Source organism: Mytilus trossulus, chromosome 3 (genome assembly GCF_036588685.1).
Source record: "Mytilus trossulus isolate FHL-02 chromosome 3, PNRI_Mtr1.1.1.hap1, whole genome shotgun sequence".
Lineage (NCBI taxonomy): Eukaryota > Metazoa > Mollusca > Bivalvia > Mytilida > Mytilidae > Mytilus > Mytilus trossulus.
The window spans coordinates 54419901-54438171 of record NC_086375.1 but is presented as its reverse complement, the minus strand read 5'-3'; the positions used below and the strand labels follow the sequence as shown (position 1 = coordinate 54438171).

At 31.1% G+C, this 18271-nt stretch overlaps 1 protein-coding gene across 1 annotated transcript; it reads left to right on the top strand.

Moving 5' to 3' along the window:
• The first annotated feature begins 769 nt into the window (after nucleotides 1–769).
• Nucleotides 770–17696, top strand: LOC134709552 (protein SPEC3-like). Its single transcript, XM_063569710.1, has 7 exons — nucleotides 770–883; nucleotides 6331–6439; nucleotides 9855–9870; nucleotides 11630–11868; nucleotides 13399–13492; nucleotides 14105–14142; nucleotides 17607–17696. The coding sequence occupies exons 3-7, from the start codon at nucleotides 9862–9864 to the stop codon at nucleotides 17608–17610; spliced, it is 384 nt and encodes a 127-aa protein (XP_063425780.1). The 5' UTR covers nucleotides 770–883; nucleotides 6331–6439; nucleotides 9855–9861; the 3' UTR covers nucleotides 17611–17696.
• Nucleotides 17697–18271: the final 575 nt, after the last annotated feature.

The following is an 18271-nucleotide window of genomic DNA, read 5'->3' as shown; positions in this document are numbered from 1 at the left end:
ACCTGTGAGTGGGATCCCAACCATCCCCTTACCTGGGACAGAGGTAATATAACAGTACAACATAAGAACGAAGACTATTATTGTTGTCTGTAATAGACTGAGTTAAAAAATATTCCTTTGGATAAAATCACTGAGACAATTATTCTTCATTATTCAAAGCAAAGTGTAAAAAGGTAACGGGAATTATTTTGCTATTTTGAACATTGGTATCCAGAAAAAGATACCATGATAAATGAATAAGCTGACGTCAGAGCAGTGGTTGAAATTATTGGACCTAAATTGGTAAGAAAAGGAGTTGATTTCAATTCTGTTGGAAACGAAAAACAGAAGCAAAAGACCCCAGAGGAATGTTATAATTTTTTTGGAAATAATAGGTCAAATCTCAACAAACAGAAATGTTATTGTGTATTTTTACCATGTGTTATACTATGAGCTAACAAGACTTACAATTGAAAACATAGATAGAGAACAGCGTACCATAGTCCTAAGACAGCTTTGTTGTCATGTCCCCAGGAATAGAGATATATAATTTTTACTCTTAATAATAATAAGCAATTCAAAATATAAATATTAGTCTCTATTAAGATATCCACCTATTTCCCTATTTCTTAAAAATTGAATGAATTGTTTTTTTTTCTTTTCTTTTCTTTGACAATTGTGTATGCTATGCAAAGACTTTGAGACCATGAACAAATCAAAACTATCGGTTTATTCAAACATTTATTTCAACACCGTGGTTACGCTTTTATTGGGGGTAATTGCGGTATGTTTTACCAGGGTGCATGCCCATATCGATATATCAAACAAAGGCTTGTCATTGACATTTAATCAGTTCGGTGAAACTATTGAGGAAGTAGGTCTTGATTTTGGAAAATAAAATAAGGTAAGGCTAACAACCTATTTAAAAGAAAAACCCGTTTTAAATTTTTGATAACTATATATAATCATATATATGAAAAATCTGAAATTAAAATCAGCAAAAAAACAATAACTAACTAGATATATAACATAAACTTATTCTAATAATAAGTAATAAATGAAATTAATAATTTGAAAAAAAATGGATTTAACATTACATGTTAAGGATAATAATCTTTTTAAATATTCCTTTTGTGAATAATACGAATATTTTGTTAAATATTACACCATAAACTATGTTGAATATTTGGCCACTGCTGGTGGTGTTTTTATTCCCCGAAGGTATCGCCAGCCCAGTAGTCAGAACTTCGGCATTGACAAGAATTATCATTGATAATTATTATCATAGTTATAACTATTAAGGCTTTTCTACCTCCGAAATAGATTACCTTAGCTGTATTTGGCGAAACATTTAGGAATTTTTGGTCCTAAATGCTCTTCATCTTTGTACTTAAGTTGGCTTTTAAATTTTTGTTGGATTCGAGCGTCACTGATATGTCTTTTGAAGACGATACGCGCGTTTGGTGCAAATACAAAATTTAAATTCTAGTACTAGTATCCATGATGAGTTTATTTAATTTGCCATACTATTACATTATACTGCAAGGCTTTGCAGTACATATGTTTCAGACAAAAACAAAAAATAAGTACACATATTTTCCAACATTATTAATCTATGAAAATTCCTTTCCTTCTGAATAAACTTTAATCAATCTTGGAAAAATGTTTTTGATATGTATCTCAAATAGTTATCACAGGTGTCAGGATAATTAAGTACGCCAGACGCGAGTTTCGTCTACTTTAGACTCATCAGTGACGCTCATATTAAAATATTTATAAAGCTAAAAAAATTACAAAGTTGAAGAGCATTGAGGATCCAAAATTCAAAAAGGTTGTTCCAAATACGGCTAAGGTAATCATGGACCATGCCTGGGATAAGAAAATGTTTTAGTTTTTAGAAAAAATAAATTTTTGTAAACAGGAAATTTATAAAAGTGATCACATTATTGATTTTTAAGTCAAAATCAGAATTATCTATAGGAATAGTTCACCTGAAATTATATTACAGCTTCAAATGTGTATATGGACTTTGTTGTTTAGACTAAAATATGTTGTATATCTTAACATAATATCCAACTTATAAATTTTTCAAAATGTCTTAAAATATGCATTATTACTTTTTGGTGAGTATAGGATAGAATTAAATAATTATTATTCTGAACCACAAAGAGCATTCTTTAAGAGGAAATGCTATAAATCATTTTTCAGATACAATTTAAATGATTTGTGTTCATTAAATATGTATATATATATATATATATAGACGCCCTAGCCTAAAAGAACATTTTAATAGGCAACACAAAAAAAACTTACAAGAAGCCGGAATGAATGATTCGGAATATGAGAGTGATAAAGAGGACAAGTGCATCTCAAGATTTTAAAAGAAAAGCGAATGGAATCCACCAAGGAGTAAGAACGACAATTTAGAATCCTTTATATCATCAATTAAAACTGAAGTAAAATCATCAGTCAGTGGCAAACGTTTAAGGAATCTCTCTGAACAAGAAAGCCAGGCCATAAATAATTTAAAAAGCCGTGATGATATTGTTATTAAACAAGCAGACAAAGGAAGTGCAGTTGTAGTGATCAACAAAACCGACTACATTGAAGAAGGGAATCGTCAGCTTTCAAATACAAAATTTTACAAACATTTAGAAAGTGATCCTACAAAAGGAATAAGTAAATAAATTAATGAGGTCCTTTCAGACATGAACAGCAAAAACATATTGATGACGACACGTACGACTATCTACGCCCTGATGAAACCTGCACAGCCGGTCGATTTTACTTGCTCCCAAAATTCAATAAAGAAGGGATTCCAGGAAGACCGATAGTATCTGCAAATGGCCATCCAACCGAAAAAATATCTGAATTCGTGGATTACCATCTCAGACCACATGTTAGAACAAAGCCATCTTACATTCAAGATACTACAGATTATTTGAAGAAACTGGATTCATTAAACCCCTTACCAAACAACACAATTTTGGTATCGATGGATGTGTCTTCTTTGTACACAAATATTCCCAAAAATGAAGGAATAGTCGCTTGTGAACCGGTATGGAACAATCGTAAAGATAAACATTCCCCAACAGACTGTCTGGTTCAGTTGCTGAGACTAGTGCTTGAAAACAACAATTTTGTTTTCAACGACCAGCACTGCTTGCAGGTTGACGGTACCAGTATGGGAACCAAAATGCCACCTTCTTTTGCCAACATTTTCATGGGGAGTCTCGAAGAACGCATCCTTTCGAATGTACCATACAAACCCTTGTCTTGGCTCCGTTATATTGATGACATCGACATCAAATGGAACGATACTGCAGAACACCTGCAAAAATTTCTCGATTTCTGTAACAACTTTCATCAATCGATAAAGTTCACATCTGAAGTTTCAAATGAGAAAGTTGCGTTTCTCGACACCACCATAACTTTAGAAAACGGAGTCACGACAACAGACCTTCTTAGACATTTATATAATTTTAATTCAGTAACTGTTATTTTCACAAACTGATCCACGCTTAATTAGATTGAATGTTGATTGTTGCTATTTTTAGACATTATATATATATGTTTTCAAGTTTCTAGAAATATTACTATTTGTATAGTTTGCATTATGTAGAGGGCCTCGATAATATACAGGTATTTAGATGATTACCTCCTAATTTTGCAACTGGTCCGAGACCACAATTATCTCGTAGTGCATTTCTTTTAAAACTTATTTGCTTATTTTTAACCATTTTCAGCTGGACCAAATCACTACTTTCCTTTTAAATTCTGGACCCTTCTTTTTTTAGGTGTAATCCCCCCCCCCTTCTTGCAATTTGAGGCATTAAACATGGAGAAATAAATTTGGTATAAAATATATGACAGGTAACCCACTGTCAACTCTTGGTACTATATTCGGTCTCGGACCAACTGGTTAGTTGTCTGAACATCCATTCCATACCGCCCTTTTTTTTTTTTTTATCAATGATACACTATTCATTTGTTTTAAATATTGTAAATTACAAGCAGCAGTAGATTCGCGATGTTTAAATCTTGTAAATATATTTGAAATAACAAGCAAAATTAAAAGTATTCACAAGGGAACCGCTTGAACAAAAAACGTACCGAGATTGGATGTGTCGACAGGATAAACGTTCCCGGATTTACATTGATCATCCGACTGGAGAATGCAGTCCCAATGTGTTAATATGGAATAAACACGATAAATTCATATAGCTTTAGATTATTCTGTTATCTAAAGATCTGACCATAAAAAGACGTCTCTTGTGAGTTAAGCCATTTCGTTGTTGTCAACCACTTCATGTTAGCAGTCGTTCTTATTCAAAATTATTTTGTGTCAGTACGACATTACTGTTTATGTAGTCCGTATAATTTGAAAACTCGTCAGAGAAACAAAGTTGTAAAGCACAGCACATTGACACTGTTAACATTCCTTATGGGAATGTTGACAGCCAGACTTTTGTAGTCCAGAAACTGTCGTTGGCTACCAAACACCATTATTGTTCATCAATTCAAATCTAGTTGTTTTATGACCCATTTATGGGCATTATGTTTTCTTGTCTGTGCATCTGTTCGTCCGTCTGTCCCGCTACAGGTAAAAGTTTTTGGTCGAGGTAGTTTTTGATGAAGTTGAAGTCAAATCAACTTGGAACCTAGTAGTAGCTAGTACACATGTTCCCTTTGATATGATCTTTCTAATTTTAATGCCAAATAAAGTTTGTACTCCATTTCAAGATCCACTGAGTATAAAAAAAAGATAGTGCGAATGTGGAATCCGTGTACTAGGGACACATTCTTATTCGTCTTTCTTTTGATAAATAAGCCATGATTGACCTTACTATACTGCATCAATATTGGTATTTGACGAAGGTCGTTCCGTGAACTATAGTTCGTTTAAAATATCTGTTTTCAATTGATTTTTGGTGTATTCTAAGTAGTTGTCTTAATGACAATCATATAACATTTACTTTGATTAATACAAAACATAAAAGAACGAGACATTTATAATTCTAAAACACTTTTAAATCAAGGATTTTTTTGATACTTTTTCCCAAATTTGAAATTACCATAAATTTGATAACAATCCAGTATTTATAACCTGAATTTTAATGTAATGTTGTCAATTTAGTAAATATTTTTAGAAGTACTAGTAATCTTTTTTTCGCGCAATATAAAGTCGACAGTAGTATACCGATGTTCAAATCTCATAAATACATTGACTATTGTAAAATACCGGTAAAGCACATCAAAACGTATAGATAACAAACGCCATATTCCTGACATGGTGCAGACATTTTTTTGTAGAAAATGGTGGATTAAACCTAGCTAACTAAACCTCTAACTTGTATGACAGTCGAATCAATCTTTTTGTTTACGCGTGTCTAATTGTTTTGTTATACTATACAAATTATATTCAGTACATTTTTTCAGAACAATTGTATTCAAGAGTTTTTACTTTCAAGGATCGCAATGATAAAGAGAGGGTTTAGTAATCACAAAATAAGATAGCCCCAATTGGTTCTAGCAGGGCGTATTCGCTATCTCTTAGTGTTGTGTCTGAACTGAGAATAGGTTTTGTTATCATATGTATACATCCTCATCATATACGGACAGACTGTCAACTAAATTAATAATTTATACAATGCCGTATTTGGCACAACTTTTTGGAATTTTATATCCTCAATGCTCTTCAACTTTGTACTTGCCTGGCTTTATAAATATTTTGATATTAGCGTCACTGATGAGTCTTATGTAGACGAAACGCGCGTCAGGCGTACTAATCTTTGATAACTATTATCAGATCGAGGAAACTATGATGTAATATTTTTAAAATATATATATATATATAAATATATCAGTTACATAAAATAATATTAATTAAACAACGCCTTTATTTGTGGACGGGTGTCAACTTGCCGAACTGTGATGTCATTATCTCTTTAATGAAAACTATATTCTGACCTTTATATGCCTAGTTCGATGATTGCACGAATCCCTACTGTTTTAAAATAACGCATACAAAAACTAAAAACGTATTGAAATTGTCATTTGTTTCCCTTTATCTTTAAACTTGTTATGATATTTCTCAAAATCCAAACAACCCAGACTGTGAATCTTTTAAAGATCAGCCGATGAAATAATGAAAATTTGATGTCTAGAACTGATTCTGGTTGCAATTTAGTGAATCGAGTAATCGTCAACGTCTCAGAATACGGTACCTTACAATTATACCTAGTGGTTAAATGTATCAACACGCAGTTTAGAGAAAATATATGCAAAAACAAAATGTTTAAATCCTTATTTATTTGTATTATTTACACGTTCTTGTTTATTGTTATTCAGCGATATATATCGGTTATTAAAGAACAAAGTAACCGTTACGGGTTGAAATTGACCCCAGTTCCGCGAAATCAAGAAGGAAGTAAGGCCGTCGACAGGAAATTTGTAACAGGTAAGAATTTAATTTTTCTTTCAAATTATCATTTTTATTTAAGTTATTTCTATTTTATATGATTTTAATTTTCATCTATGAGAACTAAAATATTAAATAAAAGACTGCGTTCGTATTATATATTTAAACAAAGAATACTGTTGAAGAAATTAAGCCCAAACGATAAATAAATTCCTTTTCTGACCACTATGTTCACTATATATTTGCAAACTATTTTGATAATATAAAATATGTTTTATGATAAAAATGTGTAAAAAATTTTGATCAGGCTAAGCAAACAAGACGAATTGTACGCTATATGGTGAATATTAATCCAAATTTGAAATGGTTTTTTTTTCATTTGAAATCGTAAACTAACTCGTAAAATATATCATTAAGACAAGATTTTAGGCTAAAAAATACCACCCAAGAGTTCATCGTACATTGCATTTTGTTATAGAAAAGAGGTTCCGTTTTGAACTGCCAAAACAGCGCTTTTAGAATTTTGATATGTTGAGCCTTTATTCTAAAATTTTGAACAATGGCAATTAGAATAAAATTGAGAATGGAAATGGGGAATGTGTCAAAGAGACAACAACCCGACCAAATAAAAAAACACAACAGCAGAAGCATGCCATGAATTTGTTTCTCTTAATTGGCGTACTAAAGATCCAATGTTAGCAAAGTGTGTTTTACGCAACAATACAGAATAATAAAGAGCAAACAATTCAGCTGCTTTTGACCACGGTAGTTCAAATACGTATTGATTGATTGTTTGATTGTTGGTTGCTTTCCGCCGTTTTAGCACAAAAAGGCTATATCGCGGCAAATAAGTAATACAACAGTACTTGCATGTGCTACTTTTAAGATAAATGGGGTCGCAATTATAGCATTTACCTCAAAATATTTGTTTTTGTTACATTTCTATCTTTATGATAGAAAAACATATCTCGTTTGTTTGTTTCAATGATAAAGACGAGCGGATTTGCTTTGATAAGATTTTTTCAAATGCTCTAAATTGTTGTGACAACTCTTTGGAAATTTTATTTTAATGAATTTTCTCAGTTTATAATATAAAAAAAAGGGGATTTAAAGCAACATATATTTCTTTGTTTAAACTTTATCATGGTTATTTGTTCATGATACTAGATACACATTCTCTTATTACAATAAACAGTCAAAATTTTATTGTAAAAGAGGATCCACTGCACTAGTGTTCCTTATAATTATTCAATTCAATGATTTTAATCAGTCGGAAAATGATATTTTCTAATATGCATCGTTACTACAGTAATCCCTGAATCCCCCAAAAACAAAAAACAAAATAACGTACTAGTAAATCTTATATATGTGGAGCGGATTGTGTTTACCTTTCAGAGCAATTGTGATCGTGATCGTATAGTGTTATGTAGACTATTGTTCGTGTTTTCGTTCTATTTCTTGCTTTTCAAATGGGTTTATCGGTCTCTTTGTCCCTTTTGGAAAATTGAATCTTTCACCTATTCATAAACATGCTATTTCTATATTTCACATTATATCTCTGAAAAAATGAACTAGATAGTTAAGTTACTAACGTGACTTCTTTGTACCTAGATCTTCATGTTTGTTCGGGTTTCAAATAAACTTTTTGGCGGTTAACGGTTACATGTTTATGATATCATAAGTCAGGACATAAATAGTAATAATTATATTTTAACATATACATAGCATACGTGACGCTTTAAACTTATAGAAAGAGGAGTGTCTCTGTGAGTTGTTAACCGGTCTTTTTTTATCGTTATGAATTTTAATTGTTCAATATTCCAATTCCGTAGAACGTTTAACTAAAAATAAAAGATACCTTTTTTCGACTTTCTCCATTCTAAGTTAAATTGGCGTAAATAATGCACGAAATGATAACTTAGTATTATCATTCATATCACATAGTACTGTGGTATCATCATTTCTTTGCTGACATGAATTATCATTGATATGAATTGGTCATAATTATAAATTAAAATTTTACACATCTTTGAATGTGTAAAATACTTAGGCTGTGTACCTCAGAAGTAGATAATCTTAGCTGTATTTGGCAAAAGTTGTAAGACTATTTGGTTCCAATTATCTTCAACTTCGTATTTTATTTCAATCCTGGAATCTACTATGAGTTTATTTAGGGGACGATTGTAATTAACAATAATTGTATTGTAAGTATATCAATGTGTACAGAATCATGCTAAGTAAGTTGAAAGACATTTTGTGAAGGGAATGAAAGTATCCTTTAATAAATATAATGTCGTAGTCTTCGTCATTAACCTATTTTAAGAATCTTCTACAAGGCCAACTACCTTCAAACTGTTTGTGAATGTTCTTTAGGGTATATAGTTTATGAATTGTATTCGAAGTTTTGATCAAACAAAAACATGGCCGCCATGGTTAAAATTAGAACATAACGGTCAAATGCAGTTTTTGGCTTATATCTAAAAACTCAAGCATTATGAGCAAATATCACAAGGGGTGAACATGTTCAATAGGTCAATAGAGTGTGATACGATATTTATCCACTCGAAACAGTTAAATTTTCAAATTTAGAACGCGAGGCTCGGTGAGCGTTTTAAATATTTAAAATGTAACTGTCGAGAGTGGAAAAATATCGTATTACACAATATTTGGTGGTTGAATCTGTTTCTCTGATGATTTTCAAACAATATGCAGGCATTTATTTCTTCTTAACAAATGATCTGCAAAAAGATGTGTTTTTTATGTGACGACATCAGGGATGGTCGCCTTTTTGCATTCCGTCACAATAGAAAATTCAGAGGAAAGCAAAAAAAATATCGACGTCATTATCGGATTTTAACCAATGATGAACTGAGATCAAATGAACCACACATTGATTAAATTTTTGTATAATTTGGGTGCTGAAAGGAATAAATTCACGAAGAATTAGAGAAATATATGTTACTTTCTTTTAATGCAAGTACTTATTGCAATGACTGTAAAATGTCGTAGTTGTTTGATACGCAAATAGTACTTTTAATAAAAAAAAAAACCGATACAAACCCCGCGACAAAATGTATACGGCTGATGTGAAAGAAATCAATGAACAATATAGGTCATGAATTATATACTTCCTTATATACAAATCAAAGTAATAACAGCCATCATACTTCTTATAGACCATCAGCGAATGGACCATCGCACTTCGGAGCAGACCATCGCATTTCAGCGAGACCAAGTCAGAAATATTGAATTCTTTTGATGTGCTTGAATTTTTTATTTTAATTTGTGAATAGGGAACTTTCTTAGAGTCATTAATTATTTTACACTTTCAATATACACATTATACATTTCGTAAATCATAAGTACAAATTTGCAATAAACATATACTAAGATGTATCTCCAAACTCATTCAATAGTATTGTATATTTGTTCTACATTAGCTTTTACGTTTTAGGAAAAACATGGCACAGGTAAGTTGAATCACTTTCTTATTTAAAATTTCATTAATAAGTGTAAGAGAGTTCAAAAGTGAACAAGGTCATGACAGAAACCAGGAACCTAGAAAAACGACATACACGATCAAGGAATCTTTTAAAACTCTCGTTTAAGATTAATTAAAAACAGAAAAGATCAAAGTGATTGTCCGAGTTCTAGAGCATAAGTTTCTGAAAACATCAACATAGTTCTGTACTGATACTACGATCTAAGTTCAAGACCATAAATAAGATTAAAGTTATATTCCGTTACTCAAGTACAGTTTTAAGCATAATAAGACTTCTTGATGGTAAAATTGAGAATGGAAATGGGGAATGTGTCAAAGAGACAACAACTCGACCGAATAAAAAAACAACAGCAGAAGGTTACCAACAGGTCTTCAATGTACCGAGAAATTCCCGCACCCGAAGGCGTCCTTCAGCTGGCCCCTAAACAAATATATACTGGTTCAGTGATAATGACGCCATACTAATTTCCAAATTGTACAAAAGAAACTAAAATTAAAATAATACAAATCTAACAAAGGCCAGAGGCTCCTGACTTGGGACAGGCGCAAAAATGCGGCGGGGTTAAACATGTTTGTGAGATCTCAACCCTCCCCCTATACCTCTAACCAATGTAGAAAAGTAAACGCATAACAATACGCACATTAAAATTCAGTTCAAGAGAAGTCCGAGTCTGATGTCAGAAGATGTAACCAAAGAAAATAAACAAAATGACAATAATACACAAATAACAACAGACTACTAGCAGTTAACTGACATGCCAGCTCCAGACTTCAATTAAACTGACTGAAAGATTATGATTTCATCATATGAACATCAGGCACAATCCTTCCCGTTAGGGGTTTAGTATCATACCATCATAACATATATGAGAAGAACATAACCCGTGTCATGCCAACAACTGTTTTTAGAATAAATGTGTTTAGTTCCGACGCAAAGACCTTATCAGTGACTCAATATTAACTCCAAAATATGCCATCTTTAAAGACTTGGTGCTGATTTCTATATTATAATAAGGATATGTGGTATTATTGGCAATGAGAAAACTGTCCCCCAAAACCAAAATAAAGTGGATATTAGTATACTCTTTAAAATAGTCACTTTGATTATTATAATTTAACCGTTTATATGATCAGTGAATTTTACATTTGATTGAAAGAAACATTATCTACGAATTAGACACAATGAGTCTTATTTTGTTTGTTACATTTTTGAATGCTAATTTCAAAAAAATAGTTTAGTTCAGTTTCTTCAAATTATGTAGCAACAAGATGGCTGATTTTTTTGTGTGTGATCAGTGTTATAGACCGTTACCACACGCACCAAAATGAAATAAATGTGTATACCCTAGTTTCAATATTATTCCCTTTTAACATTGAAACAAATTATTACTAACGATGTTATATACAAATCGAATTAACATCATCGTTTGTTTATTTTCATGTTGTTCACCAATACGGTCATAATTTTATAACTCATTGGAAGTATTGTTTTAGATTAGGACCTGAACCTTTACTCGAGAGAACATGAAATCGATTGATTATCAAGAGGTTTTCGTAGAACAATTGCAAGTCACATATTTAACAGTGATGTAAATTATATATTTGTATAATTGTAATGAATTGCAAATTAAATTATATAACACATAATATCAAAAATGTCTAGATTCTAACAAACAATTAGTATTAATTTGATTTATCAAGTATGTTATTTTTTTTTTTTTTATCAGCTTCCAGGTCAGTATCCGCCTGCAGGTGACCAGCCACCACCTTATCCATCGGGACAACAGCCACATCCACATGGTGGTTACCCACCACCACCTCACGCTGGATATGCGCCACATCCCCATGCTGGATATGCACCTCATCCAGGGTATGGCCACCCACCGATGCAACAGCAACAGCAGCAACAGTCTGTAGTTGTCATTAACCAGAATCGTCCAGAAGTTGTAACTGTAAAAGAAAAAGGGTAAACAGAAATAAGTTTATTCGTCTCTACCTACGCAATATACTAGTAGCCCTTGTTTAAAGAGTAAATTGCATTCAGTGTCACACAATTAAGGGAAACTTAACGTCAGTATGAATATTTATAAAGCTTTGCATGTTATATATTAAGATTACACATCAAAAATAGTTTCTCAAGTTAGCTTATCAGCAACAGTAAATAAATCTACGAAGAGACAAACCTGAGTTTTCTCCTTCATTTACTTTATCGTACTTTATTTGGCCTTTTTAACTTTTTTGGAATCGAACGTCACTGATGAGTCTTTTGTAGACGAAATTCGCATCTGGCGTATACACTAAATTTAGTCCTGATATCTATGGTGAATTTGTTTAGCACCATCATGATAAAAAAAGAAGCTCAGAATAATCTAGATGTGCTTAGATAGCAAATGTTTCTATTACTCGTCAAAACTTATACATCAACAAGTCCTTCTCTCTTAATTTTATCGCCATTTATAAAGGATGTGCAAGGATAGCAAATGTTTCATAACTCGTCAAAACTTACACATTAACAAGTCCTTCTCTCTTAATTGTGTTGCCATGCAAAAAGAAATACAACTAAACAACTCATAATTGTTTTCACTCAGTATAAAATCAAAGCAATAGAGTTTTGAATACGAACACTTACAAACATCAAGTATAAACATAAAGAAATTTCCGTTACATATATAAAAGTAAGCGATCACTCCCTACTTTCAAGAGTAAAGAAATAAAAGACAGAATGTCCCTAGAAAACCAATGACCTTTAGGAGAAAAAGCTATGTCTAAAATAACATCATGAAAAGTCATAAAAAGATAAATAATCAGATTAAAACGCTGTTTCTTTAGATTGAATTTTGAGATTTTTCTATTGCCCCTAGTTATTCACTTGCTATCATTTCTTATTTGGTCTGATGACAACGGACATTTCATATGAGTTGTTTTTCTACTGTTACCTTAAAAAAACGAAGATTTTTATTACATTTGAACTAAATTCATTTTTAAAGCTGTTATGAATATTTTCTTATTGTTATGCATTCAAGTATGTGCAGTTCAGTATTTGTAGGTATACAAACGAATATGAATAATACGTTTTAATCATCATGTAAACAACAGCTACTTGAAAAGTGATATGGGTATTGACATAAATTGTAAAATCAAAAGATTTGAACGTAAAATGCCTATCAGACTTGACTTTTCATGTCAAAATGTATCTAACTTAATCAAAATGTTCAAGGGAATTTGATTCATAATTTGCATTTTTAAACGCTTGGTTTTGGTTTTTTTTTGGGTGAATATTTTTGTGAAAATTTTAGAAGAATTTGTTTGGTTTTATTATAACTTCATATAAATATAGTTAACTTGGAATTTTGATTTTGTATTCTGTTATAAAAATAAGGTAATAGTTCTTTATTGTTTGATTAAAAACCACCACGATGTGTAAAAAAGCACCCAAATATTGTCTGCTACAAATAAGCAATATATCTGGTTTATCTTTATTTGGTATATATAACAGATGTATGCCTGATACTACTGACTGGAAATGGTGGAATTGGCTGTTAGCAGTTATAGCCGTTATAATTTTAGGACCAATTGTATTGGCTATTGGTGTAAGTGTTCATTATCATTTTATAATAATTTCTTACTGGAACATCTCCCTCGAAGTCAACTTCTTATTATATTGCTACACGGAACACTGGCATTTGGATTATGAGTTCAATTGAATATCCTACGGGAACAAACGGTTTGACTTCTGCACAGCAAAAAGGTTATTATTACTTTTAAAAAACTGACTTAATATTTCAAACTACGAACGGGAAAAAAAGAGAACTTGTATTATGATAAACATCTCTCCAGAATTCACTATATTAATGCATATATGTAAGAGGTATTTTTTTAACATTTTTATAGCTTCTGAACTGTTCAACGAATAATACAGATAACGGAGTAGTATGTACCTTCTGTGTTTTGCATTTATGTCTACCCAAATTTACATTACCAAGAAAGTGTAAACTATACTTATATGGTATGCACTATCAACTACATAATTTTACTACACTACTGTTATTAACGTTATTGTTAAATTTAGTTTCCAATTTATCGTTTTTTGTTGGTGTCTTTCTTGATTTTTTTGTATATAGCCCCGCGTTACCTCGTATGCCATATACCTGGTTCAGGTGTTACTATTAATAATTTAAGTCAACGATTTTGTATTATTTCAGATTGTCTGCTGTTGTCTAATGATGGGGGACGAAAGCAGGTAAATACTACCAGTAATTTAAGTTTTTACTTTGTAACGGCATTAAAAAAGATATCGTACACATATTTATTTCACTGGAATATGGGGTTATTGCATGAATATTCCCAAATATTCATGCAATAACCCTTTTATTGTATAGCAATATAATATTTCAAAGTAACAATTGGTTTAAACTTAGATTTAAACGTTGATGACGTTCTGAATTTTGAAGATTTATTGCACTTTTGCAATATAAGAATTTATTGTATAGCAATATAATATTTCTAACAGAGAGTAACCAAAAGTTAGCGTGCAATAAATTATAATATTGCACTAGTGCAATAAATCTTCAAAATTCATGAGGTCATCAACGACAAAATCTTAGTTTAAACCCATTTTTTACTTTCAAATATTATATTGCTATACAATAAAAGGGTTATTGCATGAATATTGGGGAATATTCATGCAATAACCCTATATTATTGCACACTAACTTTTGGTTAAGTTCTGTGGAAAGTATTATGGTGCTATATATAATATATATTATTGAAGAGCAAACCAAAGAGATTGACTAAACTGATTGGAACCGTAAACGTTCAAGTAAAAGACAGCCAAAGCGATTCTCATGAAGACTTTTATATTAAGCTTTAATATTTTATTATATCGTATTAGTACCTTTCGGGCGTTTGCATTCTGATTTTCTGCCATATCTCTGAAATTGAAATTTGGCATTGCGTTAAATGATTTTAAAAATTATCCTTTGCTTACCTATCTAACAAAACAATATAAAAAGATGTGGTATAATAAGACACCTATTTATGGGAGACCAAATGACACATAAATTGACATCACTGTACGGCATTCAACAATAAGTAAAGTGATTTTTTTTCTAGTAAAAACAATCTGAAACATTGAAATCAACACCTTACGAAATAACAAAAACACAAAATTAAGTTGACTTATTATTGTTTTGGTAGCTGTTATTAATCGAAAAACCTTTTGAAGTTCTATGACTGGTTTACTAAAGCGAAAGTTATTTTTGGTGGTAAATCTAAGAAGAAGATCGATGGAGCGATCTTGCTTCTTTAAAACGTCTATTGGAATTTGATGTACAAGAAAAGGGATACAAATATACTTTTCCATATACCCTAATATCTCATCCATTTTTCTATATGAGGACAAATTATGATTACATTTTACTAAATCAGGTTTTTTTTTGCCACCGTGTATTTAATTTTGATTATGCAAGTATTTTAAGAAGAGCCCGTACAAAGCATGCGTGATTAAACGTCATTGCTCTTAATTAACTTTTCTCGAATATTGTTGTTTAACTTATACAAATACGTATAAAAACGACATGGATAAATTTTAGCTTGAAGTTTTGTTAGGTAGAATGATAAATCTAGCTTTATGTTCCACTTTGTAAATAACTGAAAAAGGGGAGGGGGTATAAAATGTATAGTAAAGAAAAACTTATAGCATACACAGTGATTTCTTAAAAACTATGATTCTGATAAATGAGAATTAATGTGAGAAAAACGCATTTTAGAGAGTTTTCTATTTGAATAAATATCTGTTCATAGGGTGAAAAAGGGGAGCATTCAATATTTAACTAAATTTGCTTGATTTCTCAGATTTAAAAAAAAATTAACTCAAATAAGAAGTTTTATAAATATTTAATGAGAATGGTAAAATACTGGGCCTTAAATATAATCACTCAGCATAAATTCACATTTTACAGTATGTAAAGTTTACTCAAGAAAACTTACAATAGTGTGTTCTATCGTGAATATGTACTTAATATTCCAAATTGCTAGAAACAGCAGAATGATTTAGGAAATTTAAGACCCAAGGGCAAAAACATAGAAAATTGCCTACCCCCTGGGTCATAAAACAAACAATTTAAATTGTAAATGCTATGATTTAATGATTTTAAAGTTCTTGATATAGAAAACAATAACTGGAAGTTATGCAAAATCAGATGTTAGCAAATTATCTCTTCAATACTTTAAGTGAATGTATATCTCGGACTGGTATCTGCATACATACAACTGTTGCAAATATGGCTTTGTTTGAACCTTTCTAGTATATATATTAGCTATATTGTGTCAGATATATGGTTACAGATGATACTGTTGTGACAAGAATTCTAAATTGATATTTTAAGGCAGACAATGTGTTCTTTAATTGACAAATAGGCAAACAGTAAGATGTGGACTGGAAACAGAGGCTGGATTGGATAATTTATATTATCTAGAATGTTGAAATGATTGACTGCTAAACATTACATTTCTAGTATTCTGATATGCTTTCAATATGTTATATAAACAGTTTTAAGTAGGTTCTAGGCATTTTATTTTATCAGAAAATATGCAAATAGGGTAAGCTGGCAGTAAATAAAGTTTTGTTTTCAAATTCTTTAAAACATTGAAACAGGGGAGGGGGTATAAAATGTAAAGTAAAGAAAAACTTAGAGTATATACACAGTGATTTCTTTAAGACTATAATTCTGATAATGAGTATTCATGCGAGAAAAACTGATTTTAGAGAGTTTTCTATTTGAATAGATATCTGTATAGGTTGCAATTTGTAAATACAGCTGTTTCTCAAAACATGCCTCTTTTGGGGAGATCTTGAATATTCATAGAAAATTAATTTTGTCTACATACTGGTTCCCAGTTATGCTCTCTGTGTTCCATCTCACAGAGAGACTGAATGGGACAATCTTATGTTTTGATATTTCTAAAGTTGTCAGAAACACATCGTTTTCCTAACAACAAATATAATTAAAAGTAGATAAACTCTTAAAGAGAGACAGAACAAATGTATAATATGGCGTTCACTAAGCAAAATGAATTGATAATACTAATCATATTACAAACCATCGGACGTTTGATGGGTATGGGATACGTGTGTTTAAACATGATCTTATCTCAGTGAAAATAAGGACGGGAATCCTAAAAACTACATGATAAATAAAAATGCTAGATTTTCTATCAGTTTTTGTCATGATTATTTTATAGGGACGAAACTGCCAGTGTGTGATTTTGAAAGTATTGGAACACTTTGTTTACACTTGAATTCAATCATGTTTCATTAGGTCCGTACGTCGAGTTACGTACATATGTCATTTATTGAAAATCTTTATTAACAAGTAATTCGCAACTTATTTTGCCCATTTATACGATAATTGTTCCTGTACTGTTATGAAACACAGTTCATGACTAACGTCATAAAGATCGATTTTAAAATATCAGCTTCTCGACACAATATAAAGCATTACGTTTACTCCATAAAAAAGCTGCATATTATGTATTTCTTCTGATATTGCAAAATCAATGATTACCATTTATCGGAGATACCAGAACTCAATTTTGAAGTCAACAAGAAGAATTATTTTTTGTTGTTGTACACCCTTTGCCTTCTGTGCGTATATTCAATCAGTTAGTTAAGCGTAATATTTCTTCTCTTTTTGTTTCTTTTAGATAACCTGGGTGCCTTTACAGTATCTCTACATATAACAGAAACCTGTTATGATATATTTTTTGTTATCTTTACAAGAACATATGCAGACTTTACTTCCGTCCTGTCTTAAATATGCTGTGATACCGTTATGTAATATTTAGATTTTCATCAATTTATTTGTATTCTATAAATATGATTTACTGGTTATTTTTGTTTATTGTTGTGATATAGAGGTATATACATCATTGATTACATATATGTTCGATGTTGGTATCGATGCAATTTTTATCCGTAAAATCAGCGAAATATATTTTAAATGGTTTGTTGTTTAATAATTAAACAAAAACTCATGAAAAATGTGTGTTCATGGGAGGATGTGCAAAACACTTACTTTTTTTATTGACAAAATATTGCATGAATGTCTTAATATTTCCGAAATATTATTGAATGAATATTTCCAAAACTGATGATCATTTGTATAGAACGTGATAAAATTTCATAAGTCGAAAACAAACCAACACTCCTTTCTAAAAAAAGAAAACGAAACGACACACAACAAAAACACAATACACGACATAGAAAAATAAAGACTGAGCCCGAGGAGCTCAGCGAAAACTCGGGATAATCACAGGTGCTTCAGAAGTGTAATCAGATCCGTTTCCATGACGAAATTTGTAAATTTGTC

What these genes read in the sequence shown, in the direction of transcription:
- LOC134709552 (XM_063569710.1), top strand. An exon ending in GTAACTGTAAAAGAAAAAGG is followed by an intron (nt 11,869 to 13,398) that starts GTAAACAGAAAT and finishes TATATATAACAG; the next exon opens with ATGTATGCCTGATACTACTG. An exon ending in CAATTGTATTGGCTATTGGT is followed by an intron (nt 13,493 to 14,104) that starts GTAAGTGTTCAT and finishes GTATTATTTCAG; the next exon opens with ATTGTCTGCTGTTGTCTAAT.